The 14000-nt window shown below is 31.3% G+C and overlaps 1 protein-coding gene across 4 annotated transcripts; it reads left to right on the top strand.

Annotated features, from left to right (window-relative positions):
• The first annotated feature begins 250 nt into the window (after window positions 1-250).
• On the top strand, window positions 251-13688 carry LOC128179260 (cell death abnormality protein 1-like). 4 transcript variants are annotated; one of them, XM_052846638.1, is made up of 11 exons: window positions 251-511; window positions 626-681; window positions 1062-1220; window positions 1308-1329; window positions 2557-2615; window positions 2736-2870; window positions 3215-3250; window positions 9509-9544; window positions 11889-11964; window positions 12514-12560; window positions 12869-13685. In XM_052846638.1, exons 1-11 carry the CDS (start codon window positions 441-443, stop codon window positions 13051-13053), a joined length of 882 nt encoding a protein of 293 aa, XP_052702598.1. In that variant the 5' UTR covers window positions 251-440; the 3' UTR covers window positions 13054-13685. The 4 variants fall into 4 exon arrangements, with proteins under 4 accessions (XP_052702598.1, XP_052702599.1, XP_052702600.1 ...); XM_052846639.1 differs by lacking the exon at window positions 3215-3250 and having other exon boundaries at window positions 12869-13684; XM_052846640.1 differs by lacking the exons at window positions 11889-11964; window positions 12514-12560 and having other exon boundaries at window positions 12869-13688.
• The last annotated feature ends 312 nt before the right edge of the window (window positions 13689-14000 follow it).

Genomic DNA, 14000 nt, shown 5'->3' with positions numbered 1-14000 from the left:
TTAATTGAAACTATCAGGTGTCTAGATAACCATTGGTCATATGCACCTTGTCTGGTAATAGTGAGTCACACTGATCCACCCTTGTTCGTTTCGTACCTCAATTAAGAGGTAAATGGTTGTTGTAACTGCCGAGTGTCCGTATATTATCTTGCGAATTAAAAATATTCATAAGAAAAATGCTATAATTCATTTTATTTTCCTTGTGAAAGATAATAAGTAACATTCACGATGTTTTCTACATTTTTTAGAAATTCATACAATGTACAATTCATATATATAGACACACTCTCGTATTCAATAAGGAAAAATCTTTATGACGCACTTCATCTGTTCCTGCTTATATTGATTTGCTGATTTACAAGTATTGGTTATAATTGTTTAAGTACAATCCGAAATGTATATACAAGTATCCGAACTGTACATGTAGCATTCGGTTTTCAATGGATTCCATCGTGGTCATTCTATTGACATCTGTTCATATTTTGGAAGCAGTTGATAACGGCAATTGCTTGTAAGTTTAACTAAATGATTAATTCAAATAAGTAAATAAGTTTTGATAACTCTTTATAATTTCGAAACATGGACAAGTAACTCAATTTATATACAATGTTTGATTTTTGTATAGCAAGAAAACAGGAGTATGCTGTAAAAACTACGTTCTTCATGATGGAAAATGCACAGGTGAGAAGGTTTAACGTACTTCTTAGATCAAACGCTTTATACTTAGGAGTAATAATAATTAAAACAACTTTTTATTTTTTTTTTAATTAATATTGGTGATATCCTGTCTACATAATCAAAGTTTATTCGTGAAATCTTCAATATAAATGTCGATTGAAATATTTGACTTAGTTTTATACAAATACATACCAAACCCGGAAATTCATGCCATTCCACTTATCCATACTATTGTATCACCTTAATAACATTAAGTTTACCCGGTAACTATTACATTATTCAACTTGTTCTCATCGGTTTTTTTTATGAAAACCGAGTTGAAATTTGAAAATTGTTATGTATATTGTTTAAGACTCATAGATTAATAAATGTTCCTATTTTAGAATGCCCCGCTGGTACGTATGGTTACAACTGCACAATGAAATGTCCAGTGGGTTATTATGGAATTCTATGCACTGGAAGGTGTAATTGTTTTCGTAATGAAACTTGCCACCCATTAGAAGGCTGTACTGGTGAACCGGAATATTTCATATCCAAATATGGTAAAAAATTCTGCTTTTGCTTTTGTTTAATAAGATATAGATCAAAAGGAACTTTAAAAATTGATGCCAAATGTTTATTCATTTTAGATAAATGCAAGGCTGGTGAAGAGTAAGTAAAAACTATATATACTGGTCAAAATTCCTAACACCCTACTTTAATATTCTATTATAACTTAAAAAAACCTTAAACATCAGTTTTTAAGTCGTTGTCACTACATTCTTGCTGTTTAAAATAATCAACAGTTCATTAATAAAAAATAATCGAGTAAGTAATTGATCGACCATGACCATATTTGTTGAAAAGCGGGAGGTGCGTGTTCGTTTTTAGGGTGTGGTTTTCAAAACAACTAAATTGATCGGTTTCCTGCCTTTAACTGCTTATAAAAACATAACACCAATTGAGTAAAATGCAGTGCATGTCTGCTCAATAACCTTCAAGAAAAAATCAATTCAACCAATAGTGTTGATAACCTACCATGAAGGCCAAAACGTCATATAATGACACGTCAACAAGACCGTTACATAAGGGAAGCTCACTTTTTTGATAGACATTTAACAACACGTGTAATTAATTGCACGGCACTTTTTGAAACACATTAATGACCTGTATGTACAGGACGAGAAACACCCCAAGTGAGACAGTTCCTCAGCACTGGACTTTAGCAGAACTAGACCACATAAACAAATGAAATAACCCTCCACACAGGTCTTTTATTCAATTGTGTGATCTTTATGAGAAGCGGTTATTAACGCGAATGGTAAACACACGAGGCATAAATTTTGTATCGTAGAGTACCTTTTTTTTTTTTTTAAATAAAACCCTTTAATAAAGTTTCATTGAGTTTTTTAAAATGCCTTGTTATTCTTAATTCTTTTTACTTCATAATTGTCATGGTCAAAATAATTAAAAGAAGAAACATACAGTGTAATACAAATAAAGGCAATGGGCGTAAGAATTGTTGACTAGTATATTAAGATGGTATGGGACACCTCCATATTGTGAAGTATTTCTGACGGAAATAAACAATAAAATCAAGATAATTTTAGTCTTCTTTCCCGACATTGTTACCTAACACCATGGGGCAACGGGGAATAGCGTTATCTACGAATCCCGCTGGGGCTTTTATAATTTTTGCCTTTCCAATTAAAAAAAATACTTTTTGGTTAAATGTTGAAATTTGAAAATTCTAAAACGGTGAAAGTATTTTGATAATCATGTTCTTTTATTTACATAATTATGGTCAGTGTTCCATACCACGGCAATAAATGCTCTTCGTATAAAATTGAATTTCATGAGATACAATGTTAATACAATGATCATAATTTGTTCCAATAGAAATAAAACGAATAACGGGTGCTGTGTAAATCAGCGAAAAAAAGGAGAAATTTGTACAGGTATTTTCTTGTTTTTGTTAGGTATTCTCTTGTTTTTGTTTATAACATTTTTTTGTGCAAAATGAATTGTATCAGTCAAAAATATACCAAAGAATCTTATTTTACCATTAAAACTTTAAGATTGCTGGACTGGGTATTTTGGAGAAAATTGTGAAAAGAACTGTCTGCAGGATCAGGAGAGATTTGGTCGTTTTTGCCTTGAACGATGCAATTGCAATCCAAAGGAAACGTGTCATGTCAATCATGGTTGCCAGGGTAATTTAATTTTCAAACGCTTTAAACGTTTTTTGATTGCATTTCATTATTTCATTGCTTAAAATTAATCCATCATCAATGGTGTTGGAATGTTCCCACCAAACAAGCAATTTTCTATCGTTTTTGAGTGTAAATATGGAATTTGAAGTTTTACATATAATTTTATTACAACGTTTGTATATAGAAGTTGTTAAGATCATTGTAAAAGGCAATGCTTTTCTCACCTAGTCTTACTTTTTGTTTAATAATAGGAATCTAAAGAATATATTTTTTCAAAGCGACCTTGTGAAAAAGAATTCTCTAAGAAATCTTAATCTTATAATGTTCCTTTTAAAAACTTATAGATAGAATGATAACTACGAGTCGAACAAAAGGTTTCAGTAAGTACGACATTATTTAAGAAAATTTAATTGAAATAAAAACATGATAACACACTACAATGAAACATATGCTATTGATTAAAGGCTCCAGTTTATTTATCAAACCTTTTAGTGGTTGTTAACATTAGTTTGACGTCTTGGGAAATTTAAGGATGGAGTCCTCTCGTTATCTGACATCCTTCTTATATTAAGAAATTCATAAAATTTTGACACAGTCAAACAGATCATATAATCAAATGATTCTATCAGTTTAATCAAATTTGACCTTCTTGCTTTCGCATCAAGGTCAGGTCAAGATCACTACCTTTTTCCTTAGCTTAATCAAAGTACTGAAGTACTGAAAGCCGGGCTCTTTTGGTGTGTCTTTATGCATATTGTGTAGTGAAGACTGAAATAAATCTCTCTCTCTCTCTCTCTCTCTCTCATGCTTTTAATGTCGGCAAAGCGTCAGAGAGCGACAAAATTTTGTAAGCGACTATAAACCAAAAAATGTCTGTCTAGTAGAAAAAAATTCAACAGTTGCTGCCTTGAATTTTGCAACAAGCGTTATATATTCAATCCCTATTTCTTCAATGCCCAGCAAAGTAGTTCATGGAAATTCATGCGCATTGTATGTGTCCAAAATGCATTAGTCTTGTTCACAGGACGAAAAACCACCTTTAAGCAAGTCCTTAAAGGTGGCTTAAAGGTGACTTAAAGGAGCTTAAAGGCTATACGACCTTTAAGCCGCCTTTAAGTCACCTTTAAGCAAGTGCTTATAGGTCCTTAATGTCCAAACTTCTTTAAGTCACCTTTAAGTCACCTTTAAGCCACCTTTAAGCATCTTTAAGTGGCATTTACGCTCTCTTTACACTGCCTTTACACTGTCTTTAAGTGGCCTTTAAGTTAATATTGATCAAGCTGAACAATAAACACATATATTAAATGCAAAAGCTCTTTTATAGAGATGGAAGGGGGTCATCCGAGTGATAATATAATTTCCAAGGAGGGGGGGGGTGTTCCAGGCGGTTTTAATCGTCGGTCCATTAAACACAGATCGCTATCATCAGCACCGCTCCGATGGACACAGATTGCCGTTATAAAATTCTTTATATTTTTTTGGGGGTTTCAAAATTATTGTAGGGATGAGCGTAGTCTCTGTATCTTAATATGTGCATACAACTTATTAAAGTATGTTTGTTTTCTATTATAAATTAATCGGTGAAAAAAATATCTCTCTCTCTCTCTCTCTCTCTCTTCTCTCTCTCTCTCTCTCTCTCTCTCTCTCTCTCTCTCTCTCTCTCTCTCTCTCTCTCTCTCTCTCTCTCTCTCTCTCTCTCTCTCTCAGTTCATCCGGTTATTAAACAAAATAAAGATAATGAACCAAAAATGCATGATTTAATTTGTTAATCGGTTTAAGGTTTGTATTTTTTTTTTCAATTTTCATTATTTCTAACTCTAGATCTGCTAGATACATGTTAAAGATGAAAAGACTCTCAACTGCCTTTGTTATATCGGGCAGGATATTACTGCTTTGTTTGTCTAGACATAGTTTTGTTCGTTTGTGTATATCTAATTAGAGTCTATTGTTTGTACAACTTAAGAAAACCCCTGGAACTAACACAGAATATACAAGATATACACAACAGTTGTGTCGTGTGCCCAGGTGCATGTTTGTGTATATCTAATTAAAGTCTATTGTTTGCCCAACTTAAGAAAACCCCTGGAACTAACACAGAATATACAAGATATACACAACAGGTGTGTCGTGTGCCCAGGTGCACGTCAGGGTTTCTAAAGGCGTTGAATTTTAGTATGTACGAGTATACGATAAGTCTAGTGAATAAAAGTTAATTTACATTTGTAATTCATTTTCAAAGTATTATTTCCTAGCTCTGGGTTTCAAAGATGTTACGTCTACAAATTAACGATACATGTATGTAAGAGTAAAATCTTGAGGCTAATTAATTAATGTACCGGTGATCATAAATAGGGGTTGAATATTTAAATATATGTATAAGGGTAAATATGTCAAATATACCCGGCCTGGCACATCATACAATTGTATGTACAAGTCATTTGCAATTGCCACATGCAGTAAATACGTCACCGGTAATTGGTAATTTTGTTTGTTATAGAATTGATAGTTTATAAATCATTGTATGTGTCCAAAATGCATTAGTCTTGTTCACAGGACGAAAAACCACCTTTAAGCAAGTCCTTAAAGGTGGCTTAAAGGTGACTTAAAGGAGCTTAAAGGCTATACGACCTTTAAGCCGCCTTTAAGTCACCTTTAAGCAAGTGCTTATAGGTCCTTAATGTCCAAACTTCTTTAAGTCACCTTTAAGTCACCTTTAAGCCACCTTTAAGCATCTTTAAGTGGCATTTACGCTCTCTTTACACTGCCTTTACACTGTCTTTAAGTGGCCTTTAAGTTAATATTGATCAAGCTGAACAATAAACACATATATTAAATGCAAAAGCTCTTTTATAGAGATGGAAGGGGGTCATCCGAGTGATAATATAATTTCCAAGGAGGGGGGGGGGGGGTGTTCCAGGCGGTTTTAATCGTCGGTCCATTAAACACAGATCGCTATCATCAGCACCGCTCCGATGGACACAGATTGCCGTTATAAAATTCTTTATATTTTTTTGGGGGTTTCAAAATTATTGTAGGGATGAGCGTAGTCTCTGTATCTTAATATGTGCATACAACTTATTAAAGTATGTTTGTTTTCTATTATAAATTAATCGGTGAAAAAAATATCTCTCTCTCTCTCTCTCTCTCTCTCTCTCTCTCTCCTTGTACATTTAGGGTCCTCTCTCGTCGATCGAGTTACACGAACTCCGCACAATGTTGTTACAGTTTCATCTCTCTCTCTCAGTTCATCCGGTTATTAAACAAAATAAAGATAATGAACCAAAAATGCATGATTTAATTTGTTAATCGGTTTAAGGTTTGTATTTTTTTTTCAATTTTCATTATTTCTAACTCTAGATCTGCTAGATACATGTTAAAGATGAAAAGACTCTCAACTGCCTTTGTTATATCGGGCAGGATATTACTGCTTTGTTTGTCTAGACATAGTTTTGTTCGTTTGTGTATATCTAATTAGAGTCTATTGTTTGTACAACTTAAGAAAACCCCTGGAACTAACACAGAATATACAAGATATACACAACAGTTGTGTCGTGTGCCCAGGTGCATGTTTGTGTATATCTAATTAAAGTCTATTGTTTGCCCAACTTAAGAAAACCCCTGGAACTAACACAGAATATACAAGATATACACAACAGGTGTGTCGTGTGCCCAGGTGCACGTCAGGGTTTCTAAAGGCGTTGAATTTTAGTATGTACGAGTATACGATAAGTCTAGTGAATAAAAGTTAATTTACATTTGTAATTCATTTTCAAAGTATTATTTCCTAGCTCTGGGTTTCAAAGATGTTACGTCTACAAATTAACGATACATGTATGTAAGAGTAAAATCTTGAGGCTAATTAATTAATGTACCGGTGATCATAAATAGGGGTTGAATATTTAAATATATGTATAAGGGTAAATATGTCAAATATACCCGGCCTGGCACATCATACAATTGTATGTACAAGTCATTTGCAATTGCCACATGCAGTAAATACGTCACCGGTAATTGGTAATTTTGTTTGTTATAGAATTGATAGTTTATAAATCATGTACATACAATTACATGTAAATATTTAAACATATTGGAACGGCGCCGCGATCATGAAAACCTGGAAATTGCGGGAAATTGAACAAATACCCTAATAGTATCAATGCATTTAATAAAAGAAATGATTTCATTTTCTTTCTTACATTTTATAGCTATAAATAAGATGAACGTATATCTACTCGGTTTAAATTTATTAACTACATGTCAGAAAGCCTACTATAGTGAACCTTACGGTTTCCATTTAGGTATAATATATTTTTGTTCACTGAAGACCAAGTTCCGTATTTCATTCTAAATACATGCATGCATGTAATTTATAAATTAGATATAATTGATTGTTACAAACTGAATGGTTTGTCAAAATCTTTTCAAGTAAACACATTCAATACAGTTATTCAATATCCACTGATATATAGGATATAAAAACGCTCATATATATGTCAGTTGCCGTGGCGCAGAGGATGTGTGGTGATGCTAGTAAACTAAGGGTCCCGGGTTCAATTCTTGCCGTGGCCGGTTTTTTTTTGTGTTTTCTTTTTCATTTTTCTTTCTAGAACAAAAATCGTTTTAATACCTTTTCTTTCATAAAGTTAATACATTTTGTTGGAAATTAAGCACAACATTGAATTAAATTTTTTTTAATGGCTTAAAGGTGGCTTAAAGGTAGCTTAAAGGTGGCTTAAAGGTGGCTTAAAGAAGTTTGGACATTAAGGACCTATAAGTTGTCCTTAAAGGTGGCTTAAAGGCGACTTAAAGATAGTCTTTAAGCTGCCTTTAAGCCATCTTTACGCTTTCTTTAAGCCACCTTTAAGCAATACATATAGCTTAAAGGTAGCTTAAAGGTGGCTTAAAGATCGTCTTTAAGCTACCTTTAAACACCTTTAAGCTATCTTTAAGGAGGACTTAAAGATGGTCATTCATCCTGTGGTTTTTAAAACACATTATTAATAAGAAAACTAAAAAAGATAGAAAAGTCTCTCGAAATTAAAAAAAAGAAACAAAATGCCAACACTTTTGACAAAATGTGGCTCTTTAAGTAACTATTTGGTAAAGCGGAAGCTTTTACTTTGACGCTGTTTGGTTTTTTGTTTACTTTTGAAGTTGTACTATTTATAGTAACATTGGCGATTTGCCTGCCTACAGCCAGGACTCTGCTTTCAGCAGAGCCCGGCTAAAAATGATAAAAATAAATGTAGTTATCTGCAGATGTGTATACATATATTTCAGATACGAAGTTTTTATTCTTCAATAAAATGAAAGAATATCAGAATGTCTATCAACTTCTACTAAATTGGAATTAACATTTAAATAAAATTGATATTGCTTTCCCGCATTTCGTCTAATTTTCTTAATTTTTTGAAAGTATTTTGATTACCTTTGGACATTTTTCTGATTTTTACATATTATAAAGGCCTTACATAAAGATATAAAACTAATATATTGACCATTTAATAAGAGAAAAATGAGATTTTAGTTATTTTTCCCCACAAATATATTTATAGAATGAGCGCTTAAAAAAACTAATAAAAATGTAAATTGATTGGCAAATTGTATTTTAAAAACATATTCTGAAATCCAATACCTTATCATTAGTGCACATTAGTTGAAAAAATCCCACATATTTGTGTTATTGTTTTAAAAAACGCTAAAACATGTGATATTTTCCTACGCCAATGTTCCGCCAAAAATATTGTCCTTGTTATATTCTTAACTTAATTAATTAATATTTCTTTGCCAAGTTGTATGACTGTGAAAAAAGAAAGAAAAATTATAATATTTTAATTTCCTTTCATCCTGATTTAATGACCATTTAATCAATTTTATTTTCGACAAGTCGAAAACCAGAAAAGACTCCTTCCTTAAAATTAAAAAAAACCCCGAGATTTCTTGTCTTAACTAGTTATTTTTCTGTCTGTAATACGTATACCCCCTTTTTCATAACACGTTTTCATTCAACTTTTGACAGTATTGCATAAGAGAACAAGCTTTAAATCTATAGTTTTAAATCAAATATTATTTGAAACTGTCATGTGACATGGAGCTACCTGGACACGTCCCCTTTTTATGTTTTTATTTTTTACAATTTGTTCTAATTGGGGACATTTACAGATTGAAAAAAAATTCTGTTTGATTTTTGATGGTATATATATTATTGTACTTAGAGTATATTCTTATTAAGTCTTTCTGTTCACCTGGTGATTAATTATCACCCTCTCACCGGTACTTGTGATGTATATCGTGGTTGTCAAGGTAATTTTAAATCAAATGCTTCAAACGTTTTTTAATTGCATTTTATTCTTACATTTTTTGAAAATTATCCAACATGAAAAGTGTTGGAATTTTTACAACAAACAAGCAGTTTACGATCGTTTTGATCGCAAATATGGAATTTGAAGTTATAACTTTATTACCACGTTTGCATATAGAACTTGTTGAGATCTTTGTTAAAGGCAATGCTTTTCTCACATAGTCTTAGTCTTTGTTTAATATTCGGAATCTAAAGAAAACAAAATTTCAAAGTCAACTTGTGAAAATGAAATCTCTGAATATCTTAATCTTATATTTTTCCTCTTAAAAACCTATAGGTGAAAAGGAAACTACGAGTCAAACAAAAGGTTTCAGTAAGTACGACCTTATTTATTGAAATAAAATTCTTGTCTTAACTGGTTATTTTTCTGACTGTAATACCTATACCCCCTTCTTCATAACACGTTTCGAATCAAGTACCACTTTATGCAGTTCTTAATAATTGTAGAAGAGAACAAGTTTTAAATCTAAAGTAATATGTAAAACTGCCATGGGACATTGGGCTAGCTGGACGCGCCCCCTTTCGCTTTTTTTTGTTTTTACAATTCGTTCCAATCGGGGACATTTACAGATGTCAAAACTTTCTGTTGAATTTCTGGTAGAATATTGTTATACATAGAGTATATTTTTATTAAGCTGGAAGGCTATATTGTCACAACATGTCTGACATCTGTTTGAAACGTCATTTTGTTCCGGATTGATAGCATTTTGTCGTGGTACAAAATAGCTATACACCGTCTAATTGAACTCTTCTAATGATGGAGATGAAATAAGAATGAAATCACCAAAACGCTTTGAAAGTATGTCAATTTTCTTCGTGATTTAAACTGTCAACCAACATTGCTTATCAGCTGTTTCGTACGGAAAACGTGAAATCTAAATAATATACTGTTTCCCTGTTATTGGCAATACATGTTTGTCATGTTATCTACAGCAGACAATCATAAATATGTGACGGGCTATCGATGAAGGTAAGAAAATATAATATTTTTACATAAACTATATTTTTATGATGAATATAAAACTAAAGTCCCGAAGTACCATCTCGTGTATTGCCTGACTTCTTAAATTTAAAACGTTTGCAGTATAAGACTTGCATTGAAAGTTTGACATTAAACGAATGTATTTTAATTAAAATAGATATAGCTAGGTAGCAATATCAGTGGAACCCAGGATTTGCAAGCCACATGAGGGAACGACAGAATTCTGAAAAGGAGCATGTTTTTCTTTCCCACACGTATCACTATGTATGCATTTAGTTGTTGTTTATAATTGCTGTTGTATGTAAAAACGTAAAAGGCAATGTAACTACTGACATTTTGTTTTAAAGAGTTTAATATAATGCATTCATCAGAAATATAATTTTTCAAATTCAAACATTATCATAAGCACCACTAACCTTATACCGATATTTTAGCTTTGACTCGTACTTTTTTTTTAATTTTTCTTCGTGATTTTTATTAATTAGAAAATTGGTCCCAAGAAATTTGAGACCAAGTAAAACCAAGAAAGACAATTCTTAAACAGGATCTTTCAAACCATGATTTTTGCAATAATTCAGTATTTCTTTCAATTTTGCAATTCCATTCAATTTCCTTTTTCCATCTCATTAACCAAAGAATATTGTTTCTATTTTCAGATTTTTGTGGTATTTCATGTAACAGTTTATCTTAATAGAATCTTAAAATATTTTAGTTTCATATTTATGTCGATTCCAATAAAAATCATACAAATTTCATTCATGATTATTTTGTTTTTCATTTTCCAACTTTATAACATTTTACTTTCATAAGAATTTAAAAACAGAAATGTTTAAAATTTTGACATATAAGGGGATATCTGGAAGCAGACTGAAATTTTAAAAATTCTTTAAAAATTAGAGTATTGTACTTTGAGGTCTATTGTTGTTAAATTCTGTGCCTATTATTAGTACCAAATGCATGCAACAAAAATCTCCTACACTTACTTGGTGTAGAGATCCACCTTAAGTCTATCTATTTACCTGTCGATTAATTGTCACCCTCTCACCTGTACTTACTATACTAACGGTATTAACCAACCAAAAATGACAGAAAGTGACATCGAGAGTTGAAACTTACTTTGGACTGAGAGAAAATGTAAACCATTTTACCTCAACAACAGTGACTTACGCTCAAACTTAGGTAATCAGTTTAATACTGATTATAATTCTATTGAACTTATCAAACAAGTTATTGATGATGACCTTCTCGGTGTAGAACTAAACGAAATTTTTGGCTTGTTTATTTGAAAAGCACAGAAAAAAGAAATAAAAAATTTATGGAATAGAAATTAAAATAACTCATATTAGTTTGTCTTAATAACTAAGCGTTTAAAACCTAATTATTTCTTGACAATTTCTTCCACCTTTGTTGTTTGGCATATCTCTTGCTTGTTGTTTTGAATATATTTCATTTTATATAATACAAATGTAAAAGAAACAAGTTCTGACAAATTGCAAATTTTATTAAAAGATTTTAAATTAAACGTACTAGTATGTTGCTGTTTTTAAAATTGTATTAATCCTTTTTAAATTGTTTCTGGCAGTAACAATTATGCTATCATTCATACATTGAATAAACGCAATATAAGAACAATGCTGTATTACGTAACTTTATTAACATTTATTATTTAAACCAGTGAACTGGGAAACAGTCCTTGGTCTTGTCATTGGAATTATCTTTATTGCAATCATTGGAATAAATGTAATTAAAAGGTAAGCTTAGTCATTTACATATATTATGAACTTGACGAATTTAAAGTTACGATTTAAAGCATCTCAATAAATTGTCCAGTGCATTTTCAAAATTTTCAAATTGATTAACTTTGTCATACCCGGTAGAGAAATATGTAAGATAATGTCATTTCTTCTTTTTATGATGACATATTGTTATAGTTAAGTATAAAAAATCATTGTTATTCTAAAACCATCCTATATATTACAAATCGTTATTATCCCATGGGTCACTATGATGAATTATTTACTTTACCTTTCCATATTTTGTTGTGGTCAATTATAACTATTATAACTAATATTTCTATTAAGATGCAGTGTATCTTCCATAATAATTAGAGAATTGTGATCTCCATATTTGCCCGTTTCCAAACAATTGACAAGAGATCATGGTTGTCCATTTAATATACTTTATAAAAAAATAATAACACTGAACATTTGAAAAATCACATTTGATATTTTGATTTTCGATTAAATTATTACTAATAAAATTTAAACATATGTAATAAAATAAAACTTTTCTGAATCCAGAATAAAGAGACAACCAAAGAAACAGGGCGACTTGAGTAACACAAATGGTAATGTAGTCATTATCAGATACCTGTTAATCTTAAAATTTATATATATATATATTATGGTTCTGCTTGTTCCTTTCTCTTAAAACCGTCTCCCTCTTCTATCCATCTATCTATCTATCTATCTATCTATCTATCTATCTATCTATCTATCTATCTATCTATCTATCTATCTATCTATCTATCTATCTATCTATCAATGGAGAAATATTACAAATTATGTATGTTTGTGAAAACAATTTAAGTATTCTCCATCTAATAATATATTTCACTTGATCTTTGTATTTAACTTTAATCTTTTTTAATTTAAGTAAATGATGTTCATCATTTCAACACTTATAACGAGTATGGCATTTCCTCGGAAACAAGGTCAGGAGTTCCAAAAGTCGAAATTTCTGAGTATCCTACATTGCAACGAGAACTGGAAACTGGAATCCAGATCGAGCTTGAGGCTTACAGCACATTCAGTGATTTCAAAACCTGTTCAAAAGTTTGATGTTTAAATATTAAATAGAAATACGCCTCATTTAGGTATACGCTATTTGAAGTGACAATGAAATTTATTATGGAATTTAGTTTAACATTCGGGTTGAAACCCACATAACCTCAAACCACGAGAGATCTTTTTTATTTACAAGTATTCCTCTTACATGTACGCTTAAACAAATAAAAGTGTATTTTAATGAGGTGTTAGATTTCCTCGACAACGTACCATATCAACTGTTGTAAATGTGACTTTTTAAACTCCAATTACGTTAACGTTTTTGACTCATTTTCCTAGCGTTGGTCGTTTATATTTGGCGATAAAGCGGTCAAAATTCTTCAATTTAATTGAAACTTTAACAAAATGACCTTCAGAACTTATTGTACTTTCATGTGAAATATCGTTTATTTTTATGCGCTACAACTGTACATTTTCATAAAAGGGAAAAACGCGTACAAAATATAGAACATTTAAAAACTGACATGCTCCGTGAAGCATATCTTATAAAAATTAATTTGTATAAGTTTTTAGGTCCATATCAAAAAAATGAATTGTTACATATTTCCTAGAAAATACGTCAAGATTTAATATGAAAAATTTTGCTAGTATCATGCGAATAGTCCGCTAACAATCGAACATGTCCGCGAACTTTTCTAACAACACTCGTATTATAAGATCTATGTCTTACAACAAAATCTGATTTTCTGTAGTATTACTAATTTATTTCAAAATGGCACAAAAAAGGGGGGGGGGGGCTTCCCAATATCCGCCAGTGAACTGTTTACAATTAAGCTGACGACACTTACAACAAAAGATAGAGATCAGATTTATTTTTGATACTTTTGTCGTATTATCTACGTAGAAGAAAACATCTTTAGAACTGTTTTGTTGATGAAACGCATGTATGTTCTTAAACGTACTATGGCCTAACACAAATTGAATGACTTAATTGTGATATC

This window comes from Crassostrea angulata, chromosome 4 (genome assembly GCF_025612915.1).
Source record: "Crassostrea angulata isolate pt1a10 chromosome 4, ASM2561291v2, whole genome shotgun sequence".
Lineage (NCBI taxonomy): Eukaryota > Metazoa > Mollusca > Bivalvia > Ostreida > Ostreidae > Magallana > Magallana angulata.
This window is presented reverse-complemented; position numbering and strand designations above follow the sequence as displayed.